Consider the following 13,626-nt stretch of genomic DNA (forward strand, 5'->3'; position numbering starts at 1 on the left):
TTTTAATCAAACAAATAAAAAAATGTCCTAATTAGATTAAGACAATTCTAGATTTTATTATGTCGTGAATATTAATGAGTATTTCGCTTTATTATATCGTTGGTTTTAATCCCATGATCTTATAAATTATTATTCTTTAGATATTTTTGTTTTGTTGATTTTATTGCATATTTTTTTTAAATTAAACCCAAAAAGGTCCTTTTTTCTTGCGTTTTCTTGCTTATTAAACTTTTTTTAGGTTTTGTTACTTAAACCAGGATAGTCAAATGTGGCCAGCGACAACATCAGACATGCAACAAGGTACAGTGTTTCTTCTTCGTGTCTTACCACTTCCACCTACATAAGGATTACCAGACCATTCTGTGCATACTTAAAGAGTCAAAGGCTGTAAAGATAAATGTCTAAAAAATGTCTCGATCAATGTGCTGGAGGGGGCGGGCCACATGAGCAGTCAAAGTTAGACTATCTTTTAAGAGAATCTGCTTTAGTTAAAAAAATGCCGTTGTTACAACCAACATCGGATATTAACGGAGACACGAGACTGCGAACAGCGAAAACCATTATGCCTAACTCGACGTTTTTAGCGAGGTAAAAAAGGAAGAAGGCTCGACTTAGCGTTGTCATTTGTCTAATACACACTTGCTAATCAGCCAACCTGAACCAATAACGAAAGGGAAAACCTTTCTAGCGTTTATGGTCGACCAAACAAAAGACGAAAAACGAAGTTTTACTTCAGATTTTGGTTTCGCATTAGCTTGAGACGCGTGACCCAATTATATTAATATCATGGCCGCTTCGGACGATGAGTTAAACCCTGACAACGAAGAGTGTGGGGGGGGGGTCGAACCACCCCTGGATACGCCACTCGTCCTAATACATAAACATAAGGTTTTGTTTGGTCTTAAATGTATTAGACTGTAAGATTTGATTTCGATATATTTTTAAACGAAATGTAAGATATACTTTTTTTTTTTTAGTTTTTCTTCCGCAGTTAAAAAGGTTTAGAAAAATGTACTCTGCCTGTTAAGCTTTCCCTAAACCAAAACCCTACATACTTTTATTACTTACTACGTCGATCTTGAAGCTGCCCATCTTTTGCATGTTCTGCTACCTACTTGCGAAATGTTTCCACGGTAGCTCTCTGGTACCGTTGGTTCATAGCAGGTCGTATCTAAACACAAGATGTAGGTTTAAATTGGGTAACGGGGAAAGTGAAGTAGGCTGAGCCTTTTTATACTTTTTATATCAAGGATAGCACACGTAATTAGTAGACAATTTGGATAAATATTATAGTTATCATGGAATTCGTTTATTTTTCAGTTTTTTTAATAAAAATATTTGGTTTTTTTCGAAAGTAATAGCCTTTATAAATATTAAAAACAACCAGATGATTTATTACATTTAGTATGTTACTAGTGCAATAACAGCCTAAAATATTTTACAACCGGGGTTTTGTCCCAATTCTGAAAACTAAATTCATGTTATATTTTAACATACGTACAGTGTTCTGGACAATCCTGAAGTGAACAAGGCTGAGAAGCCACTACATCCCCATCACAGCCAGGATTTCCAACATCGCCGTATTGGCAATGTCGGACTCGGTATTGCATACCAGCGTCGCATCGTTGGGAGCAGCTTGACCAATCAGACCATTCTGACCATGTCGGAGGAGCTGATAATGTATTGTATCAGTGTAAGTCAGTAATTCTCAAACTGTGTGACTCGAACGATTCTCAACTGGGCCGAAACTTTTTATGTAGTTTAGGAAAAATACCCATTCATGTTACTAATAGGCATGTAGGCGAGTATGCGAAGTTGTAAGAAGGTGTTTCATTTTACATGGGTACAATTGACCTACATTTGAGAAGAAGTTTAAACGTTCGCGCGAATCGCAAAAAAAGCGTTTGCGATTGTTTGTTTCAAAATTCGAGTTAGCACGGCGTCAATGATGATCATAATGGAAAGCTGAAATAATAATAATTGTTTATTCAGTTTATGGTGTAATTTAAATAGGGCCGTTCCTTTCTCGGTATTATGTTCATATTTAAATTTAATACACAATGAACTAATGCGAAGCACAATAAAATGAATCAGATATACCAGTGGTTCTTAACCTATGGGTAATTACCAGACGAAACCAACTCCTGCAAAATAACGCGAAAAACAGACCTATTGAAAGCACGATTTTTTTGGTATACCGGTATTTCTTTTAAATTTCTTGTTTTTGTTACATTTAAAAAAAAATGGTTAAAAAATATTTGTCGATTATGTTTGAATACGTTTTTCGTTTGTCCTTGACGCACTTGGCAGCTTTCCACGGCGCAACAGTAAAGAAGCGCTGATCTAGTTCAAAAAGAGCATCAAAACGTAAACACACTGGATGTATAAAGATCATTAGCCCGAAGCGCGAAAATTTTTCGCATTTACACACTTAAAATAGTCAAAACGTATTTAAAATATGGACTCGTGTCTAATTTTTTAAAGAGGCGGCGGGCCGGATGAAGTATATTGGCAGGCTGGTTCTGATACAGATTTGCATTAACAACAAAAAAGCTTTTAATTGTACTTGGATTTAAGTTAGTTGTTATATAGTCGAGGTCAGCGTACGGTCACTTAAACCGTCTCTGCCAATCTGAAAAACGCCGCTTTGCGCGAGTGCGCGAAACGAATTTTACCATTTTTTTGTAATATTTATTATATGGCGCCAAAAGCTCGTACACCACTAAAAGCTTAAAAATATGTGTTATTTTGGCGAAAATAGGCCATACTACCTAGGGAACCGCGAAAATAAGCTGCCTATTAAGTAAAAAAAAACGCACATATTTTTTAGTTTGGGGGGGGGGCCATGGTCATATCATTTATTTGCTCCTATACCCGAAAGCGTCAAAAGTGACATATTTTAATTTACCGCAACCGATGTTTCGAGCTTTTCCGTTAACGCATAACGCGTCTAGTGTGAACCAACCTTAAGACTTTTAGAGTAAGAAAAACAGAAATGTGCTCCCCCAGGTACCAGGTTGTACTTTTGCATGTCCCTAATGTATTTGTTAATGTCACGTTAATGTGGTAATGTCATTCTGTGCCTTTGTCGCAAATTTTAATTTACTTCTTAATAACATGGCAAGGTTGGTACATTCATTAGGTGAACACATCTAACAAGTTTAGGGAGCACGATCAAAAAGACCGAAGAATTTAGGCCAAAAATACTTTGTCATATATTTGTTTATTTTACAGAAAACACAATAAAAACCTAGATGAACTCCGACAAACCTTCATCTAGATCTAGATTCTAGCGGAAAAACATACCGCTGGCATCCCTTTTTGGAGTAGAAACATGTAGCAGTATAATATTGTGTTTTGTGTACTATAGAAGTCGAGTTTAAGAAAAGAACAAAAATGTGTCTATTACAGTGTTTGTTGCACTGAATATGTGAAAAATAGAAATCACCTTGACCCTTGCAAGATAAATGTCGACCTTAGTTCCTGATCAGTAACAGCAAAATAATCTAGCAAAGCTCAATTCAGGTCATCACATTGACCAGATCTTAAAAGATATATATATATTTCGCCAACTAAGGCATGATTCATTCGAATTAAGATATACTGACGATGCCTTAGTTGGCGAAATATATATATATCTTTTAAGATCTGGTTAATGTGTTTGACCTGAATTTGAGATTATTTTGCTGTATTACAGTGTTTGGTTTAAAATGCAAATTTTAAATCAGATTTAGTTGGGGCGTGACGCATTGAGCACAGATAAAATATATGCACATTTTATCGATATATTGGCATTATCAAGTTGTGGGCCATTAACCGAACAGCTGCAAGGTTGTTAAACTTTTTAAATCTTTAAGTTGACAAGGTTCGGGCGAAACAGGAAGTATGACATTAACTTAACTAGGTTAAAACAATGTGAATCGGGATTGTTTCAGAGATTGGAAAACTTCTATACGCCAGTTAATTAGATGCCACTTCGACACATGCCGTAATCTTTTCAATAGAAATTTAATTTCGTTATGTTAAATGCTGCGTATTGGCTATGTGGATTTAGCAAACTTACTCTGGTATTATGTTAATTTTCCATTTACCGAAGGGCGAACGACGAACGTGCAACGGCATAAGTTGGAGGCTGTATATGCGCTATCGCTTCTTTTATAAAACCTGATTGAGAATAACGTATCGGGGTTGAATGGCTTACAGAAAGATGGATTCTTATTTTGTTTAACCACACAAAATTTAGGTTAATTTCGCAACTTAACTCGCTTGTCAGTTAGAATAAAACTGGTAAATACTCTATTTAACACCGGGTATTTTACCTCGTTTCTAATATGTAACTTACTTTCCAGACAACCTTGAGTCCAGCAATCCTCCGTAGTAAAAGACTCTCCAACACATGGTCCTTGAAAAGGAAGACATTGACGTATTCTGAACAAAAACAAACATATATCTATATATATGTATATATATAATGTGTAATAAAATTCATAGAAAACTAATATATATATAGATATATTCGATTATTCGTTTTTCAGTTCGCTATCGTATATTTTTGGTACAAACTACGCTAATACGTTTGATACACTAGACTAGTGTGCCTCGCGAGATTCACGAGCGAAACTTTTTTGAAACAGAACTTTTTGTAACTTGTAAAAAAAACCTACTTGTAATACAAAGTGACATTCAAATTTTAGATATGCACTATTCATGAGATAACTTATACGATTGTGGTACTTAATTACTACCTTGTTTTGGAGTTATATTTGAATGGTTTGTGAAAATCGTTCTATGAAATTATTTTTATTTTTGGACTTCAGCCATAATACCGAGATAAGAACAGCACCAACGTCAGAATAAAACACAATTCGGAATAAGGCCAAAATAGGACTAATACCTAATGGTATCAGTACCGTCTAAATCGGAATAAGTCCTAAATACCCTCTACCCACAGGTCCGGCGGTATTTTGTATTTAGGCCTTCTTCCGATGAATTTAGGCCTAATTCCGACAGATTTAGGTATGACGATTTTGATCTTATGCTGTACTGGATATTACTGCGTCACTGGCTGTATAATGCCGTTGGTCTTAAAACTATATGATTTTATAGATTTTTCTGCTTTAGGGACTGTTGCTTTTTGGTCTTATTGTGTGTTCCCTCATTTTTTAGTGTGCCACGCTGAAAGATTAAGAACCACTGATTTAAAGGCTACCTTTGACTACATCATTATATTTATTTACTCAAAAAAAATTGTCAGTTATTTGGCCCAATGAAAGATACACACATATACGTGTTTAACAACTGTTATCGCCTACGTCTTTAACAACTGACAACGACCGTTAACGTTGGTCAGAAAGCGACTTGAAAAGGGCTAGATTACAGTTGTTTGAACACGTTTGTAAGTCTATCTTTCATTAAATGATATGGTACCGTAGATCCCACTCAAGTTGCCTGTACTAACACAGTGGTTCTCAACCGGGGCGGCGCGGCACGCTAGGTTGCCATTTCTAACGCCCAAGGGTGCCGCGAGATATTTCCAATTATTTAGGTTTCTAGTTTTCCTCTTTTAGTAGGCTTTTTGATACAATTTTTGGTGCACGATTGGAGTGCATTAAATCAAAAACGTTTTTCTAAACTTGTGCACAGTTGTTGTGTGCTGTTTCAATCCCGTTCATTGTGGCGTTACAGTAAATCGCTGAACGAAAACTATAGTAGGGGTGCCGCGAAATATTTATAATTTCTGCGGGGTGCCACAAGCAAATAAGGTAGAAAACCACCGTACTAACAGAATGTAACAGGCATTGGCGTTATGGTTGTTTCTCGACTAGCTCCCCTCTGAGCTTGTGTAGCTTAGCTAGTAGAGCGACGGTACCGGTATGGCCGGGGGTCGCGAGCCTTACTAAAGGCTATAGTCGTTATTCTAGCCCTTGCTTGCATCATGATCGACAGATTCATTTTAAATATTACCTCGAAAAAGCTGCTTTTGATCGCAAACTATATTGTAGACCGGTCATGTTCAAATGCCGGATCGCGATCCGGTTCCGAATCTTTTCAACCTTTTGTGCGGATCTTCTAATGTAGTCTTGAAAACATAAACTTTCTACAGTGTCTTATGTGAATACGTATTGTCAGTGTTGATGAATTTTGTAAAATCTCAAGCATAGAACGAGACTCCCAAATGCTAATCTTTGTGAGCGTTTAAGGATATCAGTTAGCGACAGAAAGCCTCAATTCGATGCTTTTGTATGTCTTAAACAGGGGTCAGCAACCCACGGCCCGCAGGCCGGATGCGCCCCGCTGTAATTTATTCAGTCCGCCTCTTTGACAAACTAGATACGAGTCCATTTCAAATACTTTTTGACTATTTTAACTAAAAAAACGTAAGTGCGAAAAATTTTCGCGCTTCGAGCGAATGATCTTACTGCGTCCAACTTGTTTACGTTTTAATGCTGTCTTTTGAACTATAGAAGCGCTTCGTTGCCGTTAACGGAAAACGTATTTAAAATATATTGGACCAGTCTAACAAATTACTAGCTGTAAGTTTTTCTCTGTTCTCTTTAAACCCAACCCACGGCCCGCAGGCCGGATGCGCCCCGCCAATGTAATTTATTCAGTCCGCCTCTTTGACAAACTAGATACGAGTCCATTTCAAATACTTTTTGACTATTTTAACTAAAAAAAACGAAAAAAGTGCGAAAAACTTTCGCGCTTAGAGCGAATGATCTTACTGCGTCCAACTTGTTTACGTTTTGATGCTGTCTTTTGAACTATATAAGTCCTTCGTTGCCGTTAACGGAAAACAGATTTAAAATATATTGGACATATATTTTTTAACATATTTTATTTTCGGTAATGTAATAAAAACTTGCAACAAATTTAAAGAAATGCCGGTATACGTAAAAATTCGCGCTCGCTTTGCTCGCCACGTGCGCCCTGCCCTGACTTAGAAAGGTTAACAAACACTAAACAAAATTAACTATTAAAGTTATCGCGTTTCTTTAAAGTAGTTTTATTACACTTTTAATTGTGAGTATGGATGACGACGTTTGGGCTCGAATTTTAAACCAAACAAACGCCGCTTTGCGCCAACACTTTACTGCCCCTTAGATGTAATTTAAAGTGAAAAAAAAAGATCCGAGGTCCGCCTGATTAAAAGTTGTTCTAACATTTTAATAACACAATTCTCAGTTAAATTTTTGAGCTTTCTGAGTTTGGTGTTGGCCCGCGACTAGAAAAAGGTTGCCGACCCCTGGTCTAAACCAACTCATCAGTTTTCTCACTGAAACAATCTTGGTGCTGTAGCACATTTCACTTTTGACTCTTACAAAGTTATTAATATGTTGTAGGGTACATTTACATAAATAAAGCACCATAAAAATTAAAGCGTGTCTAATATGTTTACTATTCGCATTTGGTGGATCATCATGTTGTCAGGTTTGACTGTGGTGGTTCATGGCAGAAATCATTTTAACACCCCTGTTGTAGACTGTGTAGTGTAGATTTGCAGACCAATAAACAAAGAAAAAAATCAAACAAATTGCAGTAGATTTTTTGCAAATCTTTTATCGGAAAATACCAACAGCTCCCAAAATAAACTAAAAAACCATGTCTAACACGTTATAATCACGTAATTCCTATTCCGTATGGGTTGCCAAAGCAAAATGTTTATGGAAACTCAAGAAAAATGTGCAAATTAGAAATGCCAACACAAGAAAGTGTAACTCCCTTTGAACACACATAACTCGATACACGACATTCCGTCGTTTTGATGAACTCGGTATAACTAGAACACACATATTACGCAGTAATATCCAGAATAGAATAAGATCGAAATCGTCTGAATAAATCACCCTGTAGAATAAGTCCAAATTCGTCAGAATAGAGCTTAAATGGCCAAAATAACATCTAAAACTGTAAGATAAGGCATGGGACGATTGTTGGCCGTTGGTCTGGCTTCGTCCCGCTGTTTTGGCACCGGGATTTTGGCCTTCTTTGGGTAATGGTATGGGTTAGAAAATGGGTTAGGTTAAAAGTATTACGAGATTTAGTGACGTAGGCTACTTAGGGGGGTAGGAGTAAGGTAAAGTGTTGCACAGGCCTGATTCTGGCCATTTAGATGTTATTTTGACGGGTTTGGGACTTCTTCCGATTTAGACGGTACTAAACGACTATTAGGTATTAGTCCTACTTTGGTTTTATTACAAACTGTGTTTTATTCCGATGTAGATGTAGTTTTTATTTCGATCTTTTATTTCGGCTGGAGTCCGATATAATATGTAATTTACAGTTATAGACTTAACCATGCCAAGTGAGCCGGAACTTTGTTTGGTTGTTATAAACCTTAAATGGCACAATTCAGTTGAGAAAAACTTGTTTTATTGGTTTCCCAGGCCAAATTTAAAATAGGGATACTAATGTTTAACTTGATCAATAAAAAATAAGCCTTTATTTGTTTTAAGTTCACGCTAATATTTTGGTAACAAAGGTATAATCAAACTATAGTCAACAAAAGAAATTAGGCATGGGATATGTAAGTTGTTTTAGGATATAAAGAGTAATGTTACGGCGAAATGCCGCATCCCCATGTTGTTTAAAAACAAATGAACGTCGAATGTACCTTTTGTACCTGTGACTCGGAGTGCTGATTTCAATATATCACCTTGATGAAGCATACATGTTGTTGTCGATACTTATATAGCAATTGACTAGTTTTCGCCGCAAAGATAGTCAAATACTGTCACCCTCAATGTGACTGCTGAGAAGCTAATTACGGCAGCTACAGTTTCGGTTTTCGAATACTTGTGGCCCTTAGCCTAAATGCGATATGACGAATATGTTTACATGTCGGTTGACTGCAATAGAACCAGTCTAACAAATTACTAGCTGTAAGTTTTTCTCTGTTCTCTTTTGCTCTATTTTTCGGTGCATGATGCGTCGCATCAGCACCAATACGCAGACATTACAGACACCAGACATCAAATTTGGCATGGTTTACTTAAACATCTATATGCAAAGTCGGTGTTTCCTTGGAAATTGCTGTTGACATTGTCAGACATTTGCTGTTGACATTGTTTTTTTTCATTTTATGTTTCCATCTCATTTTATACTTACTAATATTTCGAATTACGTCAGGGCTCTCAAACTCAAATCGCTCTGGGGCCCAAATAAGACCATATATATCAGAGGAGCACAACCTTTGTGCTATTGACGGCGATACCCGATGTCAAGGGCTAGTATCCGTATTGTTCTAATCTTAGGGTAATATCAGCACCGATTCGATACCGAATTAATATTCATTATTACCATTGCACTGCACGGATTTCTACCCTTGAAAAGTTATGTTTAAGTTAGGTAACTATACGAAGCGTGCTCTTGTTGGACGAAATGGTTTGCATTTATGCAACGAATAATTTACTTTATTCGCGTAAAGCGCCACAAGTTACGTTCAAGTTAGGTAGCTATAAGAAGCGTGCTCTTCTTGGACGAAAAAAATGGTTTGCATTTAAGCAACAAAATCGCACGAAGCGTGAAACATATTCGTTTATTAGGTTTTAGTCGACAAAGCGTTTCTTTGAAGGAGACACGACGCATTGGACACACAGAAAGATTCCAGAATTAAATTGCTGAACCGAAATCATGTAAAAGGTTCGCCCGAAATGCAAAAAACACAATGTTCGTTTATATTGTTTAAAATGTCGGATAGGTGTTACCCACGAAGCGACAGTCTGTTGAATATTAGAAAAGGCGAAAATACTGCACGACGCCTTTGGAATGAATAGCGCCATGAAGATTTTTTGCCTTAGGTACTAAATCATGCCTTGCTTCCACACACTGATCTTAGCCAATCTAGATTACCAACTGTAGGCTGTCTACCTGGTCTTTCACATAAACCCACCCTGCGTATTTTTAGATAGGTTTCAGAGTAAAATTTTCGTAAAAGTGAAACGATTTGTCAAGTACGGGCGCCAACACATGTGTTTTCCCTAACATGTACCGCATAAGTTACTGTGAACGGCCGCAGGTTGTGCACCCTTGATGTAGATTATCCAGTGGGCCGCAGTCACTCAATCAGGGGGGTCTAATATTGTCATCACCATTTGTTACGTCATAACGTAGTGTAATAACACAAGTAATTCCAGAAAAAACGCTGTTTCTGAGCGGAAATCATTCGGGGAATAAACAATTATAGGGTGAACTCTAATCGCGCAAAGGGCCACAAAATTGCATTGGTATGGTTTAAATTGGCGAAGTATTAAGTTTGAAAAAGACTTGCCGCATTGGGCCTAAAGCTGTAATAAAAATAAAAAATATGACAAACATAATTAAAAACCGGAATAATATTTATCGTTTATTAACATAAAGTTTGGAGCATACTGCAAAAATATGCCATGATATGCATGGCGCCTTTTAGGTTAAAAGCATTTGCAAATAGGCGAAATAAGTTACTTTAAGCATACTACGGTCTGTGTAGCGTATTTTTCAGCATTATTAACGCTACATTGTAAAATGGAAATCAGTTAAAATATAGCCCAATTCTCACGCCATTTTAAAACGTTATAAAATGTTATGTTGTCTGCAAGTTTATTCGCTTACTCGTATAGTTGGCCGTAAAATATACTAGTTAATAATACAGTTTAATATTTATTATAAGTTCAGACAGAACTTTTGCTAAGCAGAACATTAACGTCAGGACTTATGTCAATCTATATAAATCTTAATAACGTTAACAATATTATTAAACGACGTTATAGTCTGGTACTTACATCCCCTGAATCCGCCCTGAATTTCTGGTATTTTTGGTATTTTCTGTATAAGTGGGACACGAAGACTGTACCTTCTTAACGAAATTATTTCATCAATAAATTAAACAAAGCCTCAGGCCACAGATAATGATATTGCTTGCCAAATGTAACCCGCGGGTTTAAACCAACTGCACTATAGATGTCTAAAAAAATTAAGGTCAATCAATAAGCAAGAAAACACGCTGATGTGACGTTCAAATTAAACGCAGAGTAGTTCTCATTGCCCTAAGAACACTAAAACGGCCCACAGGCCACGTATTCGAGACCCCTGAATTATGGTGTGAGTAACCGTTACATTTAAATAGTTGACCTTGGTGTTGCGTATTAAAACATGAGGTAGTGCTGCAATCGTGCTAAATACATTACTTCACTTTTGGCCTTCGATATTAAGATTTAAGTAAATATGAGTAACCAAACTTTTACTAAATAGGTTACCATCTCATGGACATGTTTGTAGAGCCAGTTTTTACATAGTCGCAAAACGGGTTATGTATATAACGACTGTACCGTGTATAATTTGGTTCAAAACATCTGCTAGCCTACAGGTAAACCACAGCCTACTGAAAACTGACCACGTCTAAAGTATCCTGCATAAATATCTTATGCCGTCAAGGCAAAACTTACTTACTTACTTACTTACTTACTTACTTACTTTGCCTTGATGAACTGCACTTTATTCTACTTCAGAAGCTTTGCAAGAGTTCAGCATCCATACGTTTTATATTGAAGATTTATGCCAGTTTATACAGACATTTTAGTTTTTTTTTGTTTTTTTTCTTTATAATATGTTGTAATAAGTAGAACAATTAAGATCAGAATTTACGATAAGCAAATATATATATGAACTAGGTGAAATAACCGGCGCTGCCTAGGTTAAATAGAGTATTTATCAGTTTAATTCTAACTGGTAAAAAATTAATTAAACCACAATAACGACGAAGTCTACTTGCAATTCGTCTGGTTAAACAAAATAAAACAATCCATTATACTGCCAGTTATAGCCCATCATTATAGAAGATAAATGTGGTTATCAGCACAGAAATGTGGTAAATCAGCACAGCAAAGACAAAAAGTAATGTTGTGGATAGCGCAAGATCTTTGTAAGAGGCATAAATAATGCAAGCATATTTTTTTCCTAAACGTTTGCAGTGCGTGTCACTAAATAGAAATTTCAAATTATGTGATGTGTTTCAAAACATGTCATATCGTGTGTCTAAAAAAAGGTTAACCTAATGCTTTCTCACAATCAAATAACACCCCACAGCCTAGGTGTGAAAGAGGCATTAATGGAAGCTTATCTGCGTGACTTTAAAGATCTAATTCTTTGTCTCCGTACATTCCCATTGGTTTTGGATTCGATTAAAACAGTGTAAAAATGAAAAATTAACGTATAACCTAAAATGCAGCTTTGTGTCTGAAATAGGTCACTAAAGGAAAGGCGCGAACGCGCTATGACCATTTAATCGCTAATTGACGTGTTAACAGCATTGTATAACCTTCTTCCTGAAGCCGCCTGTTATAGCCGATACTTTAAAAAAATATATTTAACATCAAACCAAATTGCAACGTTGGCTGCTTTTATAAATGAACTGCTAAACACACAACCTTGGCTACACACGTCTCGCATATTTTCGTAACGAAAACCCATGACAAATATCGAACGAAAATCACTTGCAAAGTAAAATCGTAGCAGCAATTGTGCAAACTGCGCAAAACTCAAGCAAACCACTGCCATGAACGCGATATTTTGCAAACTCATTCCAAATTTTGCATAGTTTATACTCGGTTAGGGCTAATTTACCTTAATTTTATTTAACTGTAAACTATTCGCTAGTACAAATAACTAGAAGGGGCTGCAAAATTACAAATACCACTGTGTGATTCCATACTTCTTTTCTAATCGATTGATTTGAATTGACTTTTTTGTTACGATATATATGTTGCTTAATATGAGATATAATGTGTATAAAATAATTTTATTTGTTTGCCTATACCAAAGATTACCATTTTATGGCGTTGGACATGTTGTTTTTTCACCTACTTTTCTGAAGACTCCTAAAACTTAACTTGTGATATATTAACAAAGAAAATCTCGTGTTTAAGATTTTCACAGTATAGAAAGAGCTATATACAGGGTTACCATCTAATTTTACGTTTTGATGGATTTTTATAATGACAGAGCGCTAAGATAATATTATGACAGTTCTGGCGGTGGATGACATTTTTTGAAAACCAAAGTGGGAGGAAAATTGAAAATTACTTGTCTATAAAAACAACCACTGGTCTAAAGTTCACAATTAGTCCGAAAGTTTATTCATTTTACAAATAACAATTATTCTATTGGTATTACGCGTGTAATAAATTGTTTTTCGGTTTTATCAAACAATTCTGTAAGAAAACAAACTAGCTGAAGATTTAAATGGCTGTATTGTCGTATTGTTGATTTAATGAACATTCAAAAACATGCCGCTCCAAAGTTAGAAGGTGTAGAGCTCAAAAACGACAACGTTCGATTAACTGATCACTTGCCGACTGGTTTAGCCAGATCGACCAAGCAAGAAAAGAAAAATTGAAAATTGAAGTCTAACACTTAGTGGTCCTTTAACTTTTTTAGAACGCGGCCCACTAAAAAAATCGCGGAGCAATTTCTACAATACATGGAACAACGTTTGCTAGTTTTTTAAATGGATAGTATGTATCTCGCATCCTTGTCTGTAAGGATATTTGAAATGCAAAAAGTTATTTTCAAAATCACAATAAGTTTCGCGGAGCACTTTAGAATATCTAGAAGCACTTAGAGAATCACTGTCTTAAGCATCAAGCAAGT

General features: G+C 36.1%; 1 protein-coding gene across 1 annotated transcript in view; it reads right to left on the bottom strand.

The window, feature by feature from the left end:
* LOC146133041 (semaphorin-5B-like) overlaps nt 1-13,626 on the bottom strand; it is a 30,530-nt gene that overhangs the window by 14,370 nt on the left and 2,534 nt on the right. The window contains exons 3-5 of the mRNA XM_083397525.1: nt 4,343-4,428; nt 1,502-1,672; nt 1,069-1,171 (exon numbers count right to left, since the gene is read on the bottom strand). Of these exons, the coding sequence (XP_083253651.1) occupies nt 1,069-1,171; nt 1,502-1,672; nt 4,343-4,428 (360 nt within the window). The remainder of the gene's footprint in view (nt 1-1,068; nt 1,172-1,501; nt 1,673-4,342; nt 4,429-13,626) is intronic.

Source organism: Ascidiella aspersa, chromosome 9 (genome assembly GCF_963924565.1).
Source record: "Ascidiella aspersa chromosome 9, kaAscAspe10.2, whole genome shotgun sequence".
Classification (NCBI taxonomy): Eukaryota; Metazoa; Chordata; class Ascidiacea; order Phlebobranchia; family Ascidiidae; genus Ascidiella; species Ascidiella aspersa.